Raw genomic sequence first — 25,594 nt, forward strand, 5'->3', positions numbered from 1 at the left:
ATTCCCATATTCTGGACATTCATAGGAATGGAATTGTAAAATAGATGGCCTTTTGTGACTGGCTTCTTGCCCTTTGCATAATGTTTCCAAGGTTCATCCATGCTGTAGCATGTATCAGCACAGGACTCCTTTATATGGCAGAGAAGATTCCATTGTGTAGGTGTGCCATATTTTGGATAGACACTGTGGCATGTCTACACAGTGTTGTTTCCACCTTTTAGTTATTAGGAATAATGTGATAAGTTTTCACGGGCATGTTTTTGCATGGACATAGGTTTCTGTCTTTCTTGGGTGTATGCCTATGAGTGATAGTGCTGACTCACCTGGTACCTCCGTGGGGACCATGCTCAGGAACTGCCAGGCTGTCTTCCACAGTGGCTGCCCCATCTTACATTCTCTACCATCAGCCCCACATACGGTGTCTACTGCGCTTATGGGGTAAACTGGCTGTGACCAGGGCTGTCTCATTCCCCACTGTGTCTCCAGGCCCGGGGTAGCCAGCCCTATAGCAGGTGCTTGAGAGATGCAGACTGAGCCAATGAGAATGTGAAGGAATGGGTTCTGTTGACTGTGCTTGCCCACAGATCTGACTCTAGACTTCCCTTCAGTCCCTGTCCATACAGTATTCCTTGTGATCCTGTGTCTGACCCTTGTCAGGCAGTCGTGAGCTGCTTCTTGGGGCTCCCATGCTGTTTGGCACTCATTATTTATGAATCCTCCTTCCCGGAGGCTGAGCGTCCTTCCAGGGTTAGGAGGGCGTCTTAGTCATTTCTGCATCATCAGTCTCTAATGCAGGGCTTGGCGCAGCATGGGTGCTCTTTGGGGAGAGTGGGGAGTCACTCCAACTCTCAGGAGAGGGGAGCCATCAGGGGGAAAGTGCCCCCCCAGGAGTGGCTGTTTCAGGAGGTCAGTGAGGCAAAGAAAAGGGGACTGAGGCCTCACAGAGGGTGGAAACACTGCCGCCAAATCTCCAGGTCTTGGGCTGTCTACATGGGGAGAGGAGACTAGAGTGTCCTGGTCCTCCTCAAACCATGGGTGGCCACCATCTTCACTGCTTTTCTGGAGCTGGGGGTGTCCAGGCACTGAGAATGGTTCTGGATAGGGACAGAACCCAGGGCCTGGGATCTGCTAAGTCTAGACATGATAGAGGACCCTATGGATTTTCTCTAGGGTGTGTATAGGGCACCATGGAGTGAGGAGGCCTGTGTGCAACGGGCTCGTGGTTTTTAACATGGCAAGTGACTTGCGAACCATTGGGGTGTGATGTGCCGGTTTTGTGTATGATTTGTATGGAGCCCTATTTCTTCCACAGGCCATTTGCAAATTATTTACATGTAATGTTTCTGTTTGTGTAATATTCTTCATTTCTGTTCTCAAACCTCCAGTCCTCAAAAGCTGCTCACCAGTTCCCCCTCAGCCTTATCACACTTTCCACAGAGCAGAGTAAATAATCCTGGTTTCTGTAATCCATGAACAGAGTAGGTTTATTTTGAACAGAAGCCCAGACGCTCAGGGCAGAGGCCCTGGAGCCCCAGTGGGACAGGGCTTGGCAAGAGGGACTTCTGGGAGGTGGAGTCAGCCCACAACTCCTCTGTCTATGAGCTCCTGAGCCCAGGGCCTCCAAGTCAGCTGGGGCAGCCCCACATCACTGTCATATCAGACCTAAAGCAAGAGGAGCTAAAGGGAGGGGGAACAGGAAGGGGCGGCTATGTACAGAAGGGGTTGGGTGGCGGCGGGACTGATTCCATTGAGCAAATGATATCTGTTTTTGGTTTTCCATCTGTCCAGTAAACATTCCATATCCTTTTGCCCTTTGTTCTAGGCATTTGCCTGACATCACCTGCCAATGTGAGCTCAGGAGAAAGATTTACTCTCATAGTTTGAGTTCAACATACCTGAGACAGTAAATCTACTGCCCAAAGGCCACCGCTTGATTCTCTGTGCTGAGAGGACATTGGCAGGTCCTGACAGATCCTGAAATCGTGGCTCTTGACTTTGGAATTCAGAGTGGGATTTGGGGGTGTCTCCTTTTGATATTTGCAGTGGTGCATGTTTCAGGTGGTGTTAAAGGAAATTCACTCTTCTTAGGGGCATGAAAGCCTGAAGTAAGGGCAGTGTGGAGCCTGTGGTGGGAGAGGAGCTGGCTTTGTGAGGAAACTTCCATGGGATGATCCACAGAGCAGAACTGTGGTGTGTCCATTTGACCTTCTGGGGGTTATTGTCATTCTGGGGTTAGGAGCAACGCATCCTCTTTCTCTGCTGTCCCTCCCCACCATCCCGGCCTAGCTGAGGGTCTGCACACAGCTGAGTGGAAGGTGACTTATGAGGCAAAGGAGGGGTCCGAGGGGCAGCTCAGTTCCCAAGGAGGGAACACTGGAGGGGAATGTGGAGTCAATACAGGGAGGTGGGGTTTTGGAACATCCTTGTCTTTAGCTCTGATGGGAGTGTGACATCCAGGGCCATGGGGCTGGGGCCCCGTCTCCTGGATGTCTGGGACTGTGCTAACACTTGTGACTGGAGGAGCTACCCTCAGCCCCTAGTTTCGTGCTGGAGTTACACCGGCTCCCACAGCTCAGTAGCCCCTGGGGCTCGCAGGGGACATACAGTTCACCAGTGCCCACGATGCTGCAGCCCCCACTACTCCTGAGGACAGGTGTGCTGACCCCACATGGCTCGTACAGGATGGCGCCTTTGGAGCTGCTCACCGCTGTGGGAACAGGAAGGGATGCTCAGGGCCCCACACGGTGTGGCTCTCAGTGTACTGCCCTGAAACCCCTCAGCCAGGCCGTTCTTCCCACCTGCTGCCACTCACCTCTATGGACACCCCATTCCAGCCTCCAGCTTCTGTGTCTCCCACCCTAGTCACACAAAGTACTTGCAAGGTCCCCATGCACCTCTCTCCTTTCCCTAGAGCCTGGGCGAGGCCAGGCCGGATTCAGCTTCACCCTTTCTCAGTTTCTACTGGTCCCTCCTTCCTGAGCTTGCTTCAAATCCTCTTCTTCTAGAAGAGCATCCTCTTGTCAGGGTGGTTCTTTGTGGCTTCTGGGCCCCGAAGCACTTGGACCATGCTGTTGCAAATCTGCTCCTAGTCTGACTCCCAAAATATTTGGATAGCCCTTTCCATCAGCCTGGGAGCTCACGGCAGACAGAGCTCTTCCTTTGGGGTAGGGGAGGCATCAGAGGTCTGGGAAGGGGTGGTGTGGACTGCCTGTATTGGAGTGATCAATCCCCAAGACCCCAGAGCCAATGCGGCACGGCTCATCTACTTACAGATATTCACGGGCCCGATGCCTTCGCACAGCCTGGGGATGTGAAGAAAAAGAAGGTAACTACATCAAACAGATGCAGGTAAGTGCAGCATCTCCCGGCTCTTGCCCTTACTGTGGACCATGTGCTGCTGTGGGTTTTCAATGACTGGGGTGGGGGACGGGGTGAGAGACACTAGCAGCCGCCGCCAGAGGGCTGGGTGATGGTCACACCTGATGCCCATCTTTGACCCCTCCCAGAGGAGCTCACCTGTGCTCCTCGCCCTCCAGCAGGCGCCTGTAGGTGGCGATCTCGATGTCCAGGCCCAGCTTGGAGTTCATCACCTCCTGGTACTCCTTGAGCAGGCAGGCCATGTCCTGCTTGGCCTTCTGCAGAGCCTCCTCCAGCCCTGCCAGCTTGCACTTGGCATCGTTGAGAGCCGCCTCGCCCTGCTGCTCTGCCGCGGTTATGGCACCCTCAAGTTTGCAGCGCTGTGGGAGGGGCACAGAAAACATCACTGGGGGCCCTGGAGCCCCAAGCCAGACTTGCAGAAGAGCAGAGAGAACATGGGGGTGGCTATGTGCCAGGCTCACATTTGCTGCAAGCTTCATCCTAGGATTGCGACATCTGGTTCCTCCAGGGAACTGGGATGGGTTTTCTGTCTAAAATACCTCCAAGAGAGCTGGGATTTTCCTCTTAAGTATGCTGAGAATTTCTGTGGGGCTAATAGGTTTTAAATGCCTAGCTGGTCTTCCCTACCCCAGGAGAATGGAGTGGGTCTGATTTTATGAACAATTCAGAGTCACCTTGAATTTCAGGATCACAGAATCACAGTCTTTGGGTCTGAAGGGACCATGGAGAACATCTTTTCTATCCTTGCACCTAGTGAACCATCCTTGCTTTTCATCTTTGACGTTGGTCACCTCGTTTCTGTTGGGGACCTGACTATTTCCTGTGGCTGCTCATCCTGCTGTGGGTCAGCCCTTTTGTGGAAAGGGCTTGCTTCTGCTTGAGCAAGGCAGCACAAGTTTATTCCCTCTTCAACAGCACTCACAGCAGGGACTGAACCCGCCTTGCACGGCACAGACTGGCAGTCAGCCTAGGATGCCTCTCGCAGCGAGGAGGTCCTCCCTGGCCTCACCTGGGCTTTGACATTCTCGATTTCTTGCTGCAGCCGCTGGATCAGCTTGTTCATTTCCAGGATCTCGTTCTTACGGTTGCGGAGGTTGTCACAGTGGTTCCCAGCTGTGACTCTTAGCTCCTCATACTGCCAGGACAGAGAAGTCAGAGCCGCAGGCACGGCAAGGTGGCATCTCCTAGCCTCCTTTCTCACTGTTCCCAGTCTTTTCTCCCTTGACTTCCTAGTTCAGGTGCTCTCTGGTTCTCATACTGGTTCTGCTCCTTTACCTTCTTCCACTTCTTGGCAATTTTGGGGTCTTTTATGTGGGCTGCTCCTGATTCCCATCTCACCCCATCCCCGGTTCCAGGCTTGTTAGATTATTCTCCAGCCTCTGAGATCCCCTCCTCTGTTTAGCTGTTCTGTGTCTGGTCCTTTTCTCTGTCCCAGAGCCCAAGTTCGCCCGAGGGCTCTCTCCCTTTTAGATATGCCTCTGGATCTTGGAAGGGGTTTCTGTGCTCAGCCTGGGTTGCCTAACAGACCAAGGACTGCCCAGTGAGATGGGTCTGCCCATCAGGATGAAAACATTTGTATGTTTTCTCTAAAAACAATTAAAAAAATGCAATTTATGTCCTACCTTGAGGTAACACTTTTTAATAAAAACCTTTGCACTCTGAATCCAATTTCTGAATAGTGTGCACAGATTACATTTGTAAGTTTTAAAAAATTAGCTGATTTTAGATTTTTCTGATAGTGGGTGGGAGCATATTATATAGAAAATGCAAAACGAGAGATAAGCACATAATCACACTCATTGGCTCTTTTGTTATTTGGTTACAGTAGGAAAGTCTGCAGTTGCCCAATAAATATCCATTCTTCTCTTCTTAAAACAGAACTCCTGGCTGGGCACAGTGACTGGCACCTGTAATGCCAGCATTTTGGGAGGCCGAGGCAGGCAGATCATTTGAGGTCAAGAGTTCAAGACCAGCCTGACCAACCTGGCCAACATGGTGAAACTCCTTCGCTACTAAAAATACACAAATTAGTTGGGCATGGTGGTGCATGCTTGTAATCCCAGCTACTTGGGAGGCTGAGGCGGGAGGATCACTTGAACCTGGGAGGCAGACCACTCACTGCACTCCAGCCTGGCAATAGAGCAAGACTCCATCTCAAAAAACAAACAAAAACAACAACAACAAACAAAAAACAAACAACAACAACAAAAACCCAGAACCAAAGAGAACCCTGCTTTTATTTAGGGTAACCATGAGCCCAGATAAGAGAATATTTCTCAGCTTTCCAATCAATGAGATCTATGGCCATGGCTGGGCAGGGCTTCTGGGTAAGCTCTCTAAAGGAGGGAATGACCCAGTTGGTTTTTTTCCCCTCTGTTCTCCTTGCTGCCTGGCATAAGCATATAAGACTGGAGGTGCTGCAGCTGTCTTGGAACGTGAGGCCACCAAGAGGATGAAGCATGTATTACAGATGGCAGAATGGTGAGCTAGAAGGATCCTGGGTCCCTGATGATGTCACAGAACCTCTGTGTCATCCTGAGCAGTCTATTTTGTACTTCAAGCTACTTGAGAAAAAAGTAAAAATTCAATTTTAACTACTTTTTTTTTAGAATTTCTGATCCTGGTAGCCAAATGCAGTCCTTAACTAATAGAATTGTCTCTATAATTCTGACTTAGCAGGATGGGAAAATGAGGTGATTGTAATCCTGAACCCAACCTAGCTGATGGTGGTTGCCAGGGGCAACCAGAGGATGGGCCAGCCAGAGTGAAACCTGGCCGTGGGTGGGCCACAGACGGGTTCACCAGGAGCTGACTCCAGGTCAAGGTTTCATACTTCCAACCACCATGGAGCTCCAGAAAATAGGTAGAGCATCACTTTGGGCACTCCCTGGGTAGTGGCACCCGCTGCCTTCAAAACAAAACCAAACGACTTGGCACAGCCCTGCAGGTATACTGTGACCTGGCCTCAAGACACCCCTCTAGCCCGGTCTCCACAGCACATGGCACTCCAGGCCCCTCGCTTTCTGCTGCTGTGTCCTAGCACCCGCTGCTCAGCCTGGCACACTCTCCCCCCATCTGCCCATTGAATCTTATTTGTCCTTCAAGATTAGATCAAATGACAACACCTTTGCCTTTGCAGACACAATTTGTTCCCTCTGTCATCAAATTCCCTTTAGCTGCTGCTCCACCTTTGCAATCACTTCCTGCTAGCTGATGTTTTGGTTTGGGAAGCGCATCTTTGCTGGCCACCCTCCCTACCCTTCCCCTGGCTTATTTTCTTCCTAGCACTTGGTATCACCATCTAACAAACATCCACTGCACTTACGTGCCTTGTTCATCATCCATCCCCCTGCCCCTTCAACCCCACCCTGGCCCCCAACTTGTCTCTGGAATGAAAGCGACCTGAAGGCAAGGACTAGTGTCTATTCTGTTCCCTGCTGTGTCTCCAGCTTCTAGAACTGTGCTTGGCACGTGGTGGATGCTGAACACACAGTGTTGAATGAGTGGGCCAATGAGTGCTTGCATGCTTGGTGCCTTCCATAGGCAGGGCGAGAGGGGGTGAGCCGATGATATTTGTTAAATCTAATTACCCTTAGGGCCCCCCTGCCCTCCAAGCAAGCCCCTAGTTATTAAGTCTGAGGCCATCTTAATCACTGTTTCTGCTCTACCATTAGTAGCCACCCCATGCCACCAGCCTCCTCCCACGCCTCGAAACTTAGAGCCCTCTTTGCCATCACCACCAATTAGTATTTATTGAATGCTGCCTACAGGAGCACTTCCGGTGAGTCTTCAGGTACAAACAGCCAGGCGCCCTGGCACCCTGATGACAGGCTTGGGTTGTTCGGGGAAGGAGGGGTCCCTCCCACGTGCTCTGCAGGGATGTGGCCTGGGGCCTTGCAGAAACAAAGCAGTTGGGCTTTATGGGATTCCCTGTGTCTGTGGCATGGCGCGGCTCTCATTAACTCCTCACCCACTTCTGCGGGGAAGGAGCCTGGGGGTCCTCCCCTCTCCTGTCTCTTTGTCACCTCTCCAGTCTCCCTGCCCCCACCCCCCGGGCCTCACCCGGCACTGGTACCAGGCCTCTGCTTCGGCTTTGCTGCGGCTGGCAATGTCGTCATACTGCGCCTTGATCTCAGCAACGATGCCGTCCACGTCCAGCTCCCGGCTGTTGTCCATCTTCACAATGACCGAGGTCTCAGAGATCTGAGACTGGAGCAGGCAGATTTCCTGTGGGGAGGGCCCAGGTGAGAAGGAGTGAGCTCTCTGAGCTTCCAGGGGAGAACCAGTTCTGAAGGGGAGAACCAGTTCTGACCTTCCCAGAGCAGAGTGCATAGAACTCTGCTATGGCTGTTCTGGGCTTCAGTCACCAACTGACTCCTTGTCCTCACCCTCTGGTTGCCCAGAGCTTGGTGGAGACTTTCCCAGAGGGGCCTGTGAGCCATGGCCTGGATGATCCAACTTCTGTGGTTCTCACTGCCTGAGAACCGTCTCTCCAGTGTGGACCTCTTCTCATGCTTGCCCTGAAATGTACCCACTGGGCGGCCACTCTGCTGCCCTCTCGCTCCCTTGGCTCCAGCCCAGACTAACCACCCAAGGGCAGGGCTGTGGGTACCTCCTCATACAGGCCTTTCAGGAAGTCGATCTCCTGCACGAGTGCCTCTGCGTTGGTCTCCAGGTCAGCCTTCATCAGGAAGGCTGTGTCCACATCCTGCAGCAGAGCAGGGACAGAATGTGACCTGGCTGGGCCACCTCACAGGCAAGCTGGTGGCAGGGGGAAGGTGTGGGGCTCACCTTTCCTCACAGACCCCCCACGGGCAGTGAAGGGGTGATGGAGCCAAGGTGGGAAAAGGGGTCCCTAGTCCCGGGACCCCAGGTCTGGCTTCCTGATGGGAAAGGACCTGAAGGGGGTGGGGCTTAAATGAGCCTTGGCAACAGCCTCTCAGAGCCCACTTTGCAGAGTCTGGGCCTGGAAATACCTGGCTACCTGTCTGAGAAACCATCGCGATTGTTGTCATGTTTGGGGGCTTGCAGCACAGCTTTTGAGCTTTTGTTTTGATTTGGCATTGACGTGTGTCCCGTCTCCAGCTGCTCGGGCAGGGGTAGACATGACTTTAACCCAGCTTGGGCCTGTATGAGTCGGGAAGTGGAGGCCAGGCCAATGGCTGGCCTTTTGCAAGGGGACAAGGTCGGGGGAGAGGAGGCTGGCCTTCCTCATTCTCAGGGTTAGTGGGGCTGGCACAGGAGTCCAAGGGGTGAGAAACCCTTTTTCAGGGTGGGTGGGCTGCAGACACGTTTGGACTCAGTTCAGGGCTAGGTGGCCTGGGGCAAGGCAGTCCAGCTCAGGGGCTCTGCCTGTCTGAGCATCCTCCTCACCTTCTTCAAGGCAACAAACTCATTCTCGACACAGGGACGCAGGGAGAGCTCTTCTTCATATCTGATGGAAAGGGCAGGAAAAAAATGCTTTAGTCGGGCTTGTGGATTTTGGAAGAGATCTTGGCATTAGGCCTTTGGGGGTGACTCTGCCTGTCACTGACTGAATGCCCTGGGGAGTGCTCAGGTCCAGCCCTGTCTTGGCACCTCTAGCTCCTCCACCTACTTGAGATGGGTGAGTAGCCACTTTTCAAGCTTACTCTTCTCCCCATTCCTCAGGAGCCTGTTCCCGCGATGAGTCCTCCTCTGGGAAGTCCTCCTTAAAGCTACCTTCATTCTATCTTGCTGCCGAGGAGGTTCACTTCACCTAGTGGCCTCCCCTGGGAAGGTGGAAGAAGGCTGTGCTGCTGGCCTGGCTGTTTTTTCTGAGTCACTGGAATTCCCAGCTGACCCATGCATCCTCCTCGTTGGGAGGGTTCAGAGCCTGGCCTCTACCTGTGGTCCATTTGCAGAGGTAGCAATTATCCATTTTACCAGACCCACAGAGACAGCCAGGCTATTTCCTCAAGCTCCTTGGGGCTCCCCAGCCCACTCATCATTCTCCTAAGGCAGAGGGAATTGGTCAGGGGGTTCAGTTTGATGAGCGGCATCAATCTATTAAAAGCTTCTCTGCTTCATCATGCCCATCTCTCTTTTTTCCCCAGCAGAACTGCTGCAGCACTGGCCCTGGACTCTGGAGCCTAGTCCCCTGGGTTTGAATCCTGGCTCTGTCCTATGCAAGCTGTAGGCAAGTTGGGTAAGTGACTTGGCCTTTCTGCCTCATCATGCACAGCTTCATCATCCATAGATAACACTATGTTTTGCCTCACAGGGCTGTTGTGGGCTAACATGTCATATGCATTAATACCTGAAGAGCACTAGGACAGTGCCTGGCACAGGCTCTGTACTGTGAAAGTGTTTGCTATTATCCTTAAAATACCAGTTTGATCTCATCCTTCTCCGATTGTCTCATGTTTAAAAGTCAAAGTTCTCATCTTGAGCTGCAAATCCTGTCTCTTAATCTCACCTTGCTACTCACTCCTCAAGAAAGGCATTGCTTCGGCTGAGAGGCTGGCCTCCACCCCTCCCACAGCCTCACTGCATCTCACCTGTCACAGTCTGCTAGAGTTGTCCCCTTCACTTGGCACACCCTGCCTCTTCCTTGTCACCCATTCCTGTCCTTTCCCCATTTCCAAAATGGAGGATAATGCCATTGGAATGAGCCATTATCCTGCAAGGGCCAGAGCAAATGGCACCTCCTCCAGGAAGGCTTCCTGGACTCCTGTTTCCTCCCTTTCTTGGGATTTCTCCCCCTTCTTCTCTGTTTGTGTGTAGGTGCAGGTGGTCTGTGCACACTGGACTGGGAAACAGCTAGCCTTTTTTCTTTCCATAGCACCCACACTTTCTAGCACAGTGTCTGGCATTGAGTAGGCATGTGGTTAACACCTGCAGTGAGTGTCCCCAATGTGGTTCCACTCCACTGACCCAAACCCTTATGACCTGTTGCTCTCAGTATATTTGCTGTGTTTCTCCTCAATAAAAAGACACCTGTTTCAACTCGCCTGCCTCTAACATGCACTCCCATAGGACACTGGACTGTCACGAGGCACTGGATTCTCATGGGGCACTGGACTCCCATGGGGCACTGGATTCCCATGGGGCACTGGGCCCAGGACATGGTGAGACAATTTATCTGGGCCTCAGCCTCTTGCAAGCACTTAATTACCATATGCTTATCAACCACCTACTCCAAGTTGTGAATCAGACCTGGAGCTCGTCCTCAGGGGGAGCAAGTGTAGCAGAAGAGAAAACAGGAACCACAAAGAACTGGGAAGTGAGGCAGAAGGAGCTAGAGCCTGATATGCAGGGAAGGGGCAGAAGGGCTGTGCAGGAAGCCGGAGTTGGGAGTGAGAGAAAAGGTGGGCTGTGGTAGCTTGGACGTGGTGCAGAAAGATGCTGAAAGGGGTGTGCCAGGCAGGAGGAGCAGCAGGAACAAAAGCCAGGAAGGAAGAGGACTGGGGATCTGTCTATGGAACAGGAAGTAGTTCAGGATCTGCAAAGGCAGAACAGGCGGTTTCAGCCGAAACCTGGAACTCCAGAAGCCACACATGAGAGAGCTTGTTTTACAGAGAGAGAGAGAGAGTTCCTGAGGGCCTTATTTAGGTGGAGTAGTGGGGAGGGAGATTGCAATACACAGTCTCAGAGCTCCCACCGTGTGCCAAGTGGGGTGCCCTGCTGACAGGATCCCACCTAACTGTTCTGCCACCCAATGAACTAGGTTTAGGCTCCCCATTTTATAAATGGAACCGGCCTGGACTGTTTCTGTCCCTTGCCCCAGGTCCCCCAGTAGGGTGAAAGCAGCACTGACTCACTTTTTCTTGTAGCCCTCCAGTGCATCCTGGAGGCTGCAGAGCTCTGACTCTAGCCTTACGCGGTCCCCAGACACACAATCCAGCTGCCGCCGAAGGGCGCTGATATAGCCCTCGAAGATGGGCTCGATGTTGGTCTGGCAGCACCTCTGCTGCTGCATGAAGTTCCACTTGGTCTCCAGCAGCTTGTTCTTCTGCTCCAGGTAACGGACCTGCAGCCAAGAGTGGAATGTCAACAGGCAGCAGAGATCCTGGGGACCATGGCTTAGAGAGGGCAATGGAATGAGTTTGTGCTCTCTCTCCCAACACATGGCTACCACTGCACTAGTTTTGCAAAAATCAGGGTCTCTGCATAGACTGGCATCTGAGGGTATGTTTCTCTGTGTCTCCCCTGCCTGGGGGAGCCTAGTGGACCCCTACCTTCCACTCAGAGGTTGTGTGTTGTAGTGGACAGCACTTCTCCAAGAGGCCTGGGCAATCCCTGTTTCAGCACTGCCTGCCTGCCTGTCTCTATCCTCATGACCTTGACTGAGACATCCTGTCGCTTCAAGCCTTGCTTTGCTTCCCAAAGCTCCTACTTGGGACAGTGTATGGGAAGAGACTCTGTTAACTTCACACTAATGTCAGAGGATGTGAAGATTGGGGATCAAGGCTTTCCTTTATGACAGCCTAGGGAACTCAGGGGAAAAGTCAGATCAAGGAGCTCTAAGCTCTTTTCACTTACTGTGCTGCATCCTACATGGCTGTATCTGAAAAAAAGTCCAGGTCACAGTAACGTGGATAGCTGCTGGCCACCTCCTCCCGTTTGGTGAGGTAGAAACTGAGATTAGGAGTTGAGTAAGTTGACCATGGCCACCCGGCTGGACATTGACAAAGGGAACGTCCTTGCTCTGGAATTTTCTATATTGTGCATTGTCTGTCAAGAAAACTGCAGAAGTAGCATTGCCTTACTTCTGGTCAGTGGCTACATCAACAGGAGGCGCCCAGCCTAACAGAAGGTGGTGTGATGCTTTTGCTAATCAGGGCCCATTTGTTGGAATAAGTTTATAGCCAGAACTTAATAAGCTTTAGAAATAAAACTGTGAGTTTGACTAAACAAGTTCCTCTGTGAAGCACTTTGGCATATATTACCTCCCCTAATCTCCCGCCATCACTCCTCCCCTTCCTCACTGGGCAGCATCATCCAGAGGCCAAGAGATGAATGGCTTGCACAGGGATTCCGGGTATAGGAGGAGAGTCAACGCCAGTGGCCAGGGCTCCTGACCTCTGGCCCAGGACTCTTGCCCCTAAACCTTGGGGTCACCAGAAACACGAGCTCAAACTGTGGAATGAATCCTGACGCCAAGAGCCTCCCTGGGGCTTGGGATGGGCCCAGGGGCTGCTGAGGGATGGCAGGCCAGTTCAGCACCTTCTGAAGTCACGCCTTCCTAGCAGCCTTTCAGTGGCTCTGGGGTTGACAGATGTCAGACTTTCGTGACCGTCACCTTGCGCCTCTAGCTCTGACTGTCCGCTTTCCTTTCATCCCAGGCCTAAACTAATGGGAAATTCTGGGGTCACAGTGCCCATCCTCACCTTCGGGCTCAAGGGTTGTGACCCAGCTCAGGCACACAGAAGACAGTTCTACTGTTAAAGCCTCATCAGGAAGGGCATTCATTTCTCTGCCTCTCTGATCATTCCTTTCAGTATTGCTTTGGAAGTTCCTCTTACAGTCTGACCTCAGGCAACCTTGGCGATTGGTGATTTTGTCAGATAATATTCAGGGAAAGAGGATATATTTTTAAAAAGACAAGGAAGCAGAAATGTTTAGTGTGGAGTCTGATCTAACTGGCTTTCAAAGGCTGGTGGTCATGGAATGTGAGAGAGGCCACTGGACAAACTGAGGCTTCCTCAATGTCAGTCTCCTCCTCCTGGTTCCCTTGGACCAGAACGAGACCAGACCCCAGATCTGCAGTGGGTCATCCCATGGCCCTGGGCCACTGCCCCCTTACCTTGTTGATGAAAGATGCGAAGCGGTTATTGAGGCACTTGATCTGCTCCTTCTCATCCCTCTTTACCCTCTGCACGGTGGGGTCGATGTCCAGTGCCAGTGGGACCAGCAGGCTCTCATTGATGGTGACAGGGGTGATGCAGGCAGAACTCCCACAGGTGGCCCCCAGTCGGTACCCGAAGCCAGGCAGGGTACCTCCACACCTGGAGGCTACCCGGGGCCTCCCAAAGCCCACATTGCACAGGCTCCGTGAGCTGAGGCAGCCCAGAGCTCGGAGGCCCCCACCACCCCCGGGCCGGCATGGCCCCTTGCTCACTGCATAGTGAGTGACCATCCGGGGCATGACAGCCGAGTATGAGCTGAAACTCTGACCGCCACACCTGGAGCCTGGCTGGAAGGAGTGGTATGACATGGCAGGAGAGAGAGGCAGAGAAATGGGGCCCTGGAGGAAAGAACAGGGGGCAGGATGATAAAGTCATGGCTCAGCTTCCCCCCTTTTATCTGGTAGGGGGATGGAGGGCTGAACTGGGCCAAACCCCAAATCACCATTAAACTAGGTTTATGAGCTTGGGATATTGGCAGCGCTAAGTAGCAAGGTGGATAATTAGGGTAGCGAAGAGCAAAGAGAAGGGGCCAATGGTCAGTGCTGGTGGGCCCTATAAAAATCCTATTTGTCCTCCTTCCTTGATTGTGGGGGTGATGAAAGGGGCCAACCAGACAGATATGTTCCATGTATCCAGTGGCTCAGCCTCAAGGAAAGAGAGAGTTGGGACTATGTCATTTCATAGGAGGGAGGTGTGCCTTGAATTATACACCCCGGCTTCCGTGGGATTACAGGGCAAGTCCCATACACTTAAGGATGCTCTGGCTATGTCCCCAAGGCTGCTTCTAGTCTTTTTTGCAGATCCTTCCAACCCAAGTGCCCTCTGTGGGCTCCTAGATGAGTCAGGAAGTTCCCAGGAGGAAGGCTTTTGGGGTGGGAGAAGCCTCCCTACAACAGGCCAGATTTTAACCCTCCTGAGCTCTAGCTCAGTGACCCACTGTCCCATGGGGGTCTTGAAGGTAGACAGGCTCCAGGCATAGATACTTCTCTACAGGGCCCATCAGTCCACAAAGGCTGTAGGGAACTTGAGAGGAGAGGCCTGGTGCTTGAGAAGGGCAGAGGAAGGGACGCTCTCCCCAACGCTTCTGGGGTCCCCAAAAGGCATGATTTCAGCATCAGGTCTCAGCTTCCATGTGGCTGTTCCTTTCCCCTTCTGCCCAACCCAGCCTGAGTGCCCCTGAGGTCAACAGAGCCAGCTTTGGCCTGAGAATGTCTCTGGGGAGAGTTGTTGCCTTTGGGAATTTTCAGGTGGATGTGGGATTCAGGGATTCAGGCTTTCTTTCCAGCAGCAGGTCACAGACACAGATCTTTGGAGATATCTGAAGTCCCCGCCTCACTTTCTTTCCTCCTCCTTTCCATCAATTTCATCAGTGAAACTTTTGCTGTGGCCAACTGGCCTTTGCCTTCCACACTGAGACTCATTACTAGGCCAAAATCAAGCCAATAATAATAATAATAACAACAATAAACATTTATTGGGCGTTTATCATGTGCTGGGACCACTCCGTACTCTTTACATCCATGGTCTCATTTAATTCCCTGACCACACCGTGAGTTAGTTACTAAGCCACAGACAGGAAAATGGGGAGCAGAGCAGTTAAGAGCAGCATCCGCAAGTCACACAGCTTGTGGCCGATCAGCTGGGAGTCCATCCTGTTCCTTCTGACTTCACCGTGCCATGCTGTTCCAGAGCAGGGAAGTCCTAGTGAGGAATTGGGAATCTGCTGCCCATAACACATTCTGTCGTCCCTCTCCCTCAACCTTCCAACCTGTGGATTAGGACACTGGGACTCAAAGGTTTCTTGAGCCTTGGAAATTCTCAGTCTCACTGTGACATTTCACACTCCCTGTCCCCTTTTTCATAGTCCTGACTGTGGGCCCCAGAGTAGTGGAGAGGGGAGGGGTGCAAGGCGAGACCACAGGCCATGATGGGAGGCAGAGGGTTGGGTGAGGGGGTTCAATTGCAGGGTGTCAGGGGAAGAAGACCACACTCTGCCCTGGACTGAGTCCACAGAGAGGGCCCAGGATGGTGTGAATGTTGATGGAGACACTCAGAGGCCCCACCAGAGAGCAGACTCACACTAGGGTGGGTGAGGGAGACAGTGGGCAGCGCCGGAGGGCAGGGGTCACTGCAGCAGTGGACACAGCAGAGTCTCCCCACCATGTCCAGGCCAGAGGAGGGCTTCAGTGAGCATGTTGGGTTCCTCGAGCCCAGGACCAGAGCTCAGGAGCAGTTGCCAGGGTGGTTCCTTGGATTCATTGTGGGTGGAAGGCAACTGTTCCCTGAGCCCCCCGAGTCCAGGGTTGCCCTCTGAGTGTGAGCTAGGACAGGACTCAGTCAAGACCTAGAGAGCTTGGTGGCATTTTATGAAAGTGGGTTCAGGAACTAGGGGGCATAAGGGAACAGGCAGTTGAGAAGGCTGTGATTTTCTTCGGAAGCAGTGAACTCCGTCTTCACTTTGGCAGTGCAGTAGACAATCTCTATCTGCCTTTGGAATGTGTTTTGGCAGGTGTTGGGGGGGGGTTGATAACTTTTCAAATTAAATACAGAAACCACCCTGTGAAGGCCTCAGAAAAGAACCCCATGCCTACCCCATCCCCATTTCCAAGCCACCTCCTCCTGTGTCCTTCTGGGGCTCAGCAATGTGTCCCCTCAGAGTGAGGAAAAACACCAAAGAAAGAGCCACCTCTCCTCTGAGTGCACTAGCCTGGGCCTCTGCTGTGGGGCAGGGAATGTGGTGTCCTGGCTTAAGGAGCTTCAGTGTCAGCCACGACTGAAGACATGGAACAGAGATGTTCAGAGACAGGGAGATGGAAAAAGGGAGGTCGGAAGAGAAAGAGCAGGCAATATTGATAGATTGTCAAACGGAAAGAGTGGCAGAGGAAGAAGGGTGAAAAATACAGGACAGGAGGAGAAAAGGGGATTGAGAGAGAGGAGGTGCGGGGGGTGGCAGTGGGGAGAGGTGAGTAGAAAAAGAAGTGAGGGTGAAAGGTGAAAAAGGCAAGGTTAAAAGGAAGGAAAACTTTCCAGAAGAGAGATGTGGCTAGCACAAGAGAAGAGGAAGAGTCCTGAGCCTGGAGGATTATTTTGCAGGGATCTCACAGGGCAGTTCTTAATGCAGGAGAATTAAAATAGGCTTTTCATGGTGTATTTCTTGCAAACATGTTGGGCTGAGCTGCCTTCCCACACCCTCCCATGAACCTGCTTCCCTCCCACCCCTCTGTCATTGGGGCATTTCTGTTTAGGAACAGCAAGTCTAATATTGACTTAAATAAAGCAGACTTGAAAGAAATTTGGCTGTGAACTCTCATTCATTGCAGCTCTGGGCCACGGAGGGCTTTTGAGTTCTTGACAACATCATTCCATTCTATTATGAATAAACAAGAGTTGATCATATTTTGAAGGGTGTTGATTTCTCACTCAAATATTCTGCTGGTGGGAGTTGTCAGGGGACTTAACTGGGACCAGGGCAGGGGGAAGAAAGGAGGTGAGGAGGTGGTGTGTGTGGCAGGGTTTGCAAGACGTGTCCTGGCCTGAGCGGGAAAAGTGTTCTATCTGCAATGAGAAATGTGCGTGAAAACTTGGGCCTGCACTGCACTCAACCTCTCTAGGGCACCAAGGTCAGTTCTGAGGTCCTGGGAAGGACTGCATAAGAGGCCTTGTCTTGTGGTTGCTGTGAGTCTGGCTCAGACAGGAGGGGGAAGACCCTACTGCACCCCCTACTCTGGAAGTTTCTTAAGGGCAAAGTGCTAGCCCAGGTCCTGGCACAGAGCAGTTGAGTCAACGTTGGTTGGAATGGATGCCTGTGGACCCTGCAGGGCTCTGAGATGGGGAGCGGGTGGGGTACCTCTGTGGGGACCTTCTGGAGGCAGAGGGATGGACAGGATGACCTCACAAGCCACTTCCTGCTCCCTGTGCCTCCTGCTGTTGATTTTGTGTGTAGGATGTCAGCAAAGCATCAAACCTTGGGACTGGGAAGCTCGAGGGCTTGAGGGGGGTGGCAGCGGAGGCAGGTAGGGTGTGTGGCTCCCATGACTTCCTCGTGGACCATCTCTTGGAGACAATGAATATGTTGGAGCTGCTGTGACTGCTGGTGGAGCTGATGCCACTGCTCCTGTTGTTGTGGCAGAGGCCACTACTGCGGCCACCCCCACCCACACAGAGGACGTTGCCCCCACTGGAACCTGTGCCCCCGAAGGAAGAGACCTCAGCTGTGGAGAGGGCACAGGGTATGTTGGCAGGCTTTTCCCATTTCCCATGACGCCTTTCCTGGGTGTCATCCCCATGCCTGCTCCCCTCCCGCAGTGCCTTGTTCCAGGCAACCCTCCCTCCCCTGAGAGCCTCGGGGAACACCTGAGCCAGTGTGAGACAGGGTGGGCATGGACTCACTACCCTATCACACACTACCTCCTCATGAACCTCTGCAGAGGACATCGCCATGCTCAAGGCACATTCACAGCTGTGACCATGTGGATCTCAATGGGGCTGAGGGGACACTATTACTACAATCACTCCCATTTTGTAGAGGAGAAAATGAGGTGCAAAGAGATCAAGTGGCATACCCAAGTCCATGCCCACCAGAAGCCAAGGCTTTTAGCTCCTGTGCTCAGTTCATTCCCTTGTCTTGTAGGAGGCTCTCACATTGGATGGAAGAGGAGGCCTTGTATGGTCTATGGAAGGGAGCCATAGACTCCTGTGTTGAAAGAGGCCTGAAGGCCACCTGGACAAGCCTCCCCCAGTACCAGAATCCCTCAATGACATTGCCAAGATGCAATTGTTCAGCTTCTGCTTCAATATTTTCAGCAACAGGAGCTCCCTACTTGGATACATCTTTGCAAACCAGGTAAACATTTGGAAATGTCTCATTGATTTCCCCTCTTGGCGTCTGTTTTTCCTGGTGAGGCATTCCTGCCTCTCTGATGAGTTGGTTCCAGGCTCTTCCCAATCCTGGCAGGTCAACCTCTGTAATGTGATCTGACCCACACGGGTCTTAAGGGGATTCTACTCCCATGACCAGGAGTCAGTGCTCCCATTAATGCTGCCTACGATGCTGAGCTTTTACACACAGCCCCAGAGCCCTGGTGGGTCACTCTGTGAGGTCATTCCTGCTCTCCCTCCTGTGAGTTGAGGCCATGCCAGATCAGTCACTGTTGTATTTGTTGAATTAATATGCTTCAATTCTAAATATAGGTCTTTACAGTTAATCTGTTTAATAGCCTCTCGTTATTTGTGTTAGTTTGAGTTCCTGACAGCTCTAGCTGAGAAATCAGGCATTCAGACTGGGGACCCACGATTGTTTGAATAGTCTTGTCCCATCACTGGGATCTTCTGGGACCAGCCCTGGGGGTGAGGGGTCACCTGCAGATTAATCTCCACAGTTTTTGTGGAGATTAGGCCAGAGTGGGGATTAAGTTGTTGAGTTCCTTAGTGACATGGAATGTGCCCCTTTTGAGTTCTCTCAACTTCACGGGGAAGAAGGGAACAAAAAGAGTCTCCTCAGAGCCTCCAAAAGGGTCTTCACGACATCCCTGCCCCTACCTGTTCATCTTTGATCCACCAGACCCTCATGAGTGATGCTCTCAGCTTCCATTGTGCCCCCTACTTTTCTACCATTCCAAGACATTGACTCACAGGTGCTCACGGCTCTGACATCTTCAGTGAGTCTGTGACCACTGGGCAGAGAAAGAGACATTTTGTTTACTCAGAGGTTAAGGGGCCCTGAGTTCTTCGTATTTAAAGTTATCAGCACAGAGTGTTTACATGTATCAGGCACTGTGCTTGGCAAACTCTCCCCTCAGCTCGTTAGCCTTGGGAAGCTCATGTGCACCTGTGAGGGAAATCCAGGAGAGAGAGCAAGCCACAAATACAGAGAGAAATGAGAAGAGGCAGCTGTGGCAGAGAGGTAGTGCGAGACTGTCAGCTTGTTGGGCAATTCCAGAGTCCCTGAGGCTTGTCCCAAGCATGGTTGCATTTGTTACAGGACTTGGGAGGAAAGGGTCTTGCTTAGAGTCCTTTCCTTGACTCCTTTGACCCTCACCCCTGCCCTGGGTCCAACAGCTGCAGGATGCAGTAAGATCCTCTATGAACTTTAGGTTGAAAATATGAAAGAATTCCCTGAAGTGGATTTAATGCAAAGGAGGTTGGAGCTTCATCATCTTTAAAAATAAGATTGATTTCTGTCCCCCTTGGATAATTTGAGACTTAGCCAGAATGGAGAAAATGATGTTCTGAGGTCCTTTTCTTTTCTTTTCTTTTTTGAGACGGAGTTTTGCTCTGTCTCCCAGGTTGGAGTGCACTGGCATGATCTCGGCTCACTGCAACCCCCACCTCCCAGGTTCAAGCTATTCTCCTGCCTCAGCCTCCTGAGTAGCTGGGATTGTAGGTGTGCACAACCACGCCCCACTAATTTCTGTATTTTTAGCGGAGATGGGGTTTCACCATGTTGGTCAGGCTGGTCTCGAACTCCTGACCTCAGGTGATCTGCCCACCTCGGCCTCCCAAAGTGCTGGGATTACAGGTGTGAGCCACTGCACCCAGCCCTCTGAGGTTCTTTCCAATGCCGAGCTTTTCTGGATTGAGAGTAAGTAAAGCAAACTAAGGTTTTGCCATTTACTCCTCCAGAAGAAAGTGCCTTTTTCACATCCTTCAATCCAATCAAGTTGACAATATTAACCATTGCACTAGGTGAATGCGTATTTATATTCCTGGAAGACCACTCATCTGGGAGGCTCCTCTCTGCAGGAGCTGAGTGAGGCCCAGGTACAAGTCCACCTGGAGGCAGGAGCATGGATGGGAGGACACCTGGGAACTCAGCCCCCTGCCTGCTTCTACAAGTTATCAATCTCATAGTGCAACCTCTGCATTAACAGTTCAGCTCAGAGATCTCCATCTTGGTGGTGTGGAGTTCATCCTGTGCAGGCTAGCAGAGTGCTGTAGCTCCTTGTACTAGGAGGGAGGAGAAGCAGACCTTGGATGGGGGATGCGTGCAGTGGGCAGGGACAGCCAGGCCAGGGAAGAGAAGGCTGTGGCTTCCCATAGCCCCATAGGGTTTCATGTGTGTCTGACAGCCTCCCTGCTGGGCCGCCTCTGGCCCAATCAAATTCATCTGCATTTTCTCTTGGCTCTGTCCCTCACTTTCTATGCCCACTGGCTTCACCCTACAGCTGGACAGCTGTGACTGTGCTCTTTCCCTTCTTCCTGTACCTGGTCTTTCTTCCCTCTCCCTTGACACCATGTATCTCACCCTCCCAGACTCAGTATCATGCAGGGTGCCAATCACTTTTCCTTTGTTTGTATTTTCCTCAGCATTGCAACTTATCATCCCAATGACTCCCAGGGCAGAATGTTTGCTCTCATCTGGAAAATCCCATTCTGTGGCTTAGATCAAGCCTTTGTCCTCCAGCCCCTGGGCCCCAGACAGTTCCTCCTTTCTTCTCTGGATCCTGAAGCCTCCTCCACAAGGAGTTAAACTTTCCTCTTGTCCCCACCCTCCCTCTCTCTTCCTCCTGTTGGCACTGATGGCTGGAACTGTCCAGCTGTCCCTTGTCTTTCTGATACAGGGCATTGGAGATGTTTCCATCTTACTCTTGGCAGAGGGACTGACCACCTCTTGCCTTTAACTGGCTGTTCCCCAGGTCCTGACATGCTTCCTCCAGGTAACATAGGGTGAGCCCCAAGCTGAACTTAGATCCCTTGACCCTATCAGACTGGGACATCTGAGAGCACATGGCTCTTAACTTGTTTGCCTTTGAAATCTCAGTTTTTTTGTGCTTGTTTAATGAACTTGACCTTGATGTCTCACTTTGGTTTAGTACCAGAACTCAGCCTCGGCCCTGCTGTTGTTGGCGATGTCTTCATGCTGGGCTTTGACTTCAATGATGATGCTATTCAGGTCCAAGTTGCAGTTGTTGTCCATCAACAGGAGGACCACAGGGATTTCAGAGATCTGGGCCTGAAGCTGAGCCAGCTTTTGTGGTTGGGTTCAAATGAGAGAGCTGAGGCAGAGTGTGCATGTGCATGTGTGCATGTGTGTATGTGTGTATGTGTGCATGTGTATCCGTGTATGCATGCATGTGCATGTATGTGTGTGCATGCATGTGGGTGTGTGAGTATGTGTATGCATGTGTGTGTGGGGGGGGGCATGTTTTTGGAGGCTGTGACCTGCCCCCTAGAACAGACCTTGGCATTGAGGGTCTTGCACGGTTGGGATGGAGTGGCCTGTGTAGGCTGAAAGGGCTGGGAAAAACATTAGGGAGGTTGTTGAGTTTATAGCTGTTCTTTGTCATCAGCTCATCTGTGTGGAGGGAGCAGCAGCACATGTAACTCTAGCCAGAGTTCTCCAGAAGCCACTCCTTTTGTCACAGGAGCACACCATGTTGTGACCTGTCAGTATCACAGATGTCTCATGTTCTGAGAAAACACAGCCCTTCACACCAAATAAAGAAAATATCTTGTGAAAGAAAACTGAGTCAGAAGGAGCCAGAAAACTTGGCTACTTTCCAGTTGTGTTTCCCAATTTGGCTCCTCCCTGCTCCTCAGGGATAGGATGAGAAATGGAAATCAGCTGGAAATTGCAGAAAGGGCACCCAACTGACAAATTCAAGTCTTGTATCTGCCAATCACTTTTAAATAGCGTCCTGGATCTCAGCAAAGCTGATCATAATACTGGCCTTGTATTAATTCTTGAAGATTAAATGACATCCAGATAAGATGGTCTGGAAACAGTAAACCCACAATTAATTTGTTAATGATCCCTTTTCAGGATCATCTAACTCAGTAGTTCTCAGAATGTGACCTCAAACCAGCAGCATCAGCATCACTGGAAACTTGATTGAAATGCAGCACTGTGGGCCCAGCCCAGACTTACTAGATCAGAATTAGTGTTTAGCAAAACTACTAGAAGATTCTGATGCTCTTTAAAATTTGAGAATCAGTAGGCCAAAGCAGAAGTCTAAGTAAAAATATTCATTTGCTCTCTTTATTAATGACTGATTCATACATTCCCCGTTTCAACAAATTATTATTTTGTTATTGTGCTGCAGCTAATTTTTCCCAAATGGTTTTTCCTGGCTGTGGATATAGTTTGAAGGTCTCGGCCCTCAGGCTCGCTGGCCGTGGGCTAGTTCAGAATTGGGAGCCAATACCACCCTGGTTGTCAGCATTGAAGAGAACAAGCAGAGAGGGGGCTGGTTATCCCCCGTCAGCTGTAAGGTGGAATTGGAGCCCACCCAAACAATCAGAGCTGAAGCCCCAGGTCCTGGAACCATGCGACCAGCTTCTGTTGGGCATTACGTGTGTGTGACCCCTGTGGGCATATCCCCTGTTCTTACCAGGCCTACCTGGAGGCACTCCACTCACTCTACACCCCACCTCGACACTGCTGGCCCTATCTTCACCACTCTCCCCTCTGCCCCAGTCACACTGTCCTCCTCCTGGCATTCCTGGATCACACCGGGGGGAATTTATACTTCCCATTCCCTCTTGCTGGAGCACTGCCCCCGCCCACCACACTTCCTGGCTGACATCCTCAATTCCTTCAAGTTTCTTGTCCAACGTCACCCACCCATTGCCTATGATTGCTTTCTACTGTCATTTGTCTTCATTGCCTCTGTAGCGTCTGAAATGGTACAGTGATTTATCTCTGTTGTGCCTTTATCCTGCACTATACCATAAGCTTTAAGAACTTACGGGCTCTGGGCTCCATTGTGTTTGCTCAGCACTGTGCCTGCAGCTCTGTGGAGGACACAAATGGAGAACCAGGCAATTGTGTTGCTTGCTTCCAGAAGCACCTGAGGGCTCACTAATTGCCACTTGATTTGTGTAATTGCTCACCCGGCAGTTGCTCTAGGAAGAGCAGCAAGTAAATTTGGGCAGGGCAAGATGAGCCAAGTTGCTCAGAAAGTTCTACGGAAATCCATATTTTAATGACAGGTGGCCCATTTTTCTGCCTGCCCAACAGAACATGCTTGATCCAAATGATTAAGGCTGAATTTTTCATCTCTCCTGACCTGCCAGCCGCTCTGTGGAACCTCATTTTCTCCTGTGGTAGGGGAAGCGGCATCTGCCTTGCAATATGCAGATGGGATAAGGAGCAGAGAGAAGACCAGGGAAGGAGCCCACAGACTCTGTGCCCAGCTGGGGCTCCAACCTCCAGCCCCCAGTCCTTCTGTTGGAGGGGGCACCGGGCACTCTCATCACCTTGCAGAAAGTGCTCAGGAAGTTGGTCTCATCCATCAGGGCATCCACTTTGGCCTCCAGCCCCACCTTGTTTATGTAGGCAGCATCCATGTTCCACAGAACACGCTATCACTCTGGGCCTTACCCTTCCAGGGATAACCAGCCCCCTCTGTCTGTGAATTAATTGGAAGAGCTTCAGTTCCCAAGGTCAGAACAACTGTCTACTCCAGGTCATGGAGTAGGACTTGGCAGGGAGGGAGGGAGTAGAACTTCCAAACTGTGTGAAGACCTGGGCCTTCAGGGGTGCCCACCTGCTCATTAGCTCTGGTGCCACATGGAAGGATCTCCTGCGTCACCTCACATGGTGAGGACTACCCTGTCCTGGCCCCGGCCACCAAGCAGGAAGGCCCAGAACTCCGTGGAGCTGCTTCCGGAGTGCCCCGTCCTCCTGAGCCTGACTGGGTGCCTGGAGACCCAGCCCAGGACAAGGCCCATTTTGTTTCCCGTCTCCACACTGGACTCCACAAGGGGTGGGGGCTGGTGTTGGGATTTGCAGCTCAGACTCTGGAGTCCTGGGTTCTGACTCACTCCTGATTATCTAGGTAGCCCTGGGCAAGTGTCTTTACCTCTCCGAATTGTAGTTTTCCCACTGTTAAAGTAAGACCTACTTCTAGGCTTGCTGTGCAATTAAATAAGGCCTTGTATGAGGCCACTGGGAGCCGGGCAGGAGGAACTCTCTCCACTCACCTTGAGCACCACAAACTCATTCTCTGCCTCAGTGCACCTGTTGAGTTCTTCTTCATACCTGTGGGAAGGATCAATAAGTGGTTTGGGGTTGGAGTGGGTGCTGGGAGTTAGGTCAGAACAGCGGAGTGGAGGTGGGCAGACAATGGCGGGTCTGCAGAGCAGCCTTAGCAAATGCTCCACTGTAGCCTGGCTCTCCTATGACACACATGGCCCCAAATCCCAAATCAAACAAACCACTAAACAAAACCCAAAACCAAAACAACAAGACAGATTCCCTCTCATTCTTTCTGAGGTTTCTTTTCTGACGGCTCGGCTCCTTGGAGTATTTGGGTCCCCTAAAGGGGCATATACATTTCTTTTTTTTTTTTTTTTAATGGTCTTGTCCAACCCAGGGCAGGGAGGAGAGGAACTGGGAGAAAGGTCAGAGGCCGGCAGCCCCTCACCCCACAACACCCGCATTTCCCTCACTCTGTTCAGGCACACTAAACTGTGGCCTAAGAAGTAGAGACTTCAGGCCCATAGGAACCCTCTCTCCCAAAGCTTTCTCATTCTTCAATTTGCCTGTAGGCAGCAACCCCACCCTGTCTGTCCCCCAGGGGCATGCGGAGGTGCCCTCCTGCTCACTGAGCTCTGGTAATGAAGTTTCGCTTCTATTCCAGGTGAACCATTCCCCACCCAACCTACCTGGGTGCATCAGCACACCCCACCCTCGTGGTGCTAGACAGCTGTGGTTTTGATCTCAGCTGCTCTACCCATCAGTCATATGACCTCTCAGAGGATCTTTCTCTACTATGTAATGGAAAGTTGTCATTCTTTTAAAACCAGAGTCCCATCACATGACTTACATGAAGCAGGATCTTCCTGGCTTTCATATTTCCTCTGCTGCTCCATAGGATCTGAGAAAATCTCTTGCCTGCCATTGAAATTTCAATATTGTACTTTCTCCCAGTGTTCTCTGGGAAAAGCAATTCAGTTTTCCTTATTGTTTCCTTGAGTTGCCTTTTAAAGAACTCTGAATGTCTCTTCTTTACCTAACTCCGTACAACTGTCCTCATCTTCCATGCGGCCCAGCTCACAGTCCCTCTGCTGAAGGGCAAGCATCACCTGGCCCTGCACGGGCCACTTTGATGCCACAGGAACATTGCCTGGCCGTTGACCAGGAGCACACTCTTCGACAGATGCCCTGCCATATCCCTGCGCTGTGCCTCCTTCCTTTTCAACCCTAAGCTTTAGCCTTCTCCTCCAGGAAGCCTTCTTGGATTGAAACACTGTTAGTCCATGCTTGCATAGGTGTTATAAATTACCCATCTGCACTTGCTTCTTTTGTCTGCATCTGTATCACTACACATACATCCCTAATCATAAATACAATAAACATAGCTAACACTTATTAACAACTTACTATGTGCCAGGCACTGTGAACC

At 51.5% G+C, this 25,594-nt stretch overlaps 1 protein-coding gene across 1 annotated transcript; it reads right to left on the reverse strand.

Annotated features, from left to right (window-relative positions):
• Positions 1–1,451: 1,451 nt before the first annotated feature.
• KRT82 (keratin 82) lies at positions 1,452–13,667 on the reverse strand. The gene is made up of 9 exons (XM_025403089.1): positions 13,145–13,667; positions 11,160–11,368; positions 8,752–8,812; positions 7,991–8,086; positions 7,441–7,605; positions 4,388–4,513; positions 3,517–3,737; positions 3,271–3,302; positions 1,452–2,707 (listed from the first exon to the last, which is right to left on the reverse strand). Exons 1-9 carry the CDS (start codon positions 13,553–13,555, stop codon positions 2,502–2,504), a joined length of 1,527 nt encoding a protein of 508 aa, XP_025258874.1. The 5' UTR covers positions 13,556–13,667; the 3' UTR covers positions 1,452–2,501.
• Between the last annotated feature and the right edge of the window lie 11,927 nt (positions 13,668–25,594).

This window comes from Theropithecus gelada, chromosome 11 (genome assembly GCF_003255815.1).
Source record: "Theropithecus gelada isolate Dixy chromosome 11, Tgel_1.0, whole genome shotgun sequence".
Classification (NCBI taxonomy): domain Eukaryota; kingdom Metazoa; phylum Chordata; class Mammalia; order Primates; family Cercopithecidae; genus Theropithecus; species Theropithecus gelada.

Excerpts from the sequence above, each read along its gene's own strand:
- KRT82 (XM_025403089.1), bottom strand. The coding sequence starts at position 13,555 with ATGTCATACCACTCCTTCCAGCCAGGCTCCAGGTGTGGCGGTCAGAGT. Across the intron at positions 11,369-13,144 it reads TCGCATCTTTCATCAACAAG|GTCCGTTACCTGGAGCAGAA; the intron begins GTAAGGGGGCAG and ends TCTTGGCTGCAG. Across the intron at positions 8,813-11,159 it reads CTGGAGGGCTACAAGAAAAA|ATATGAAGAAGAGCTCTCCC; the intron begins GTGAGTCAGTGC and ends CCTTTCCATCAG.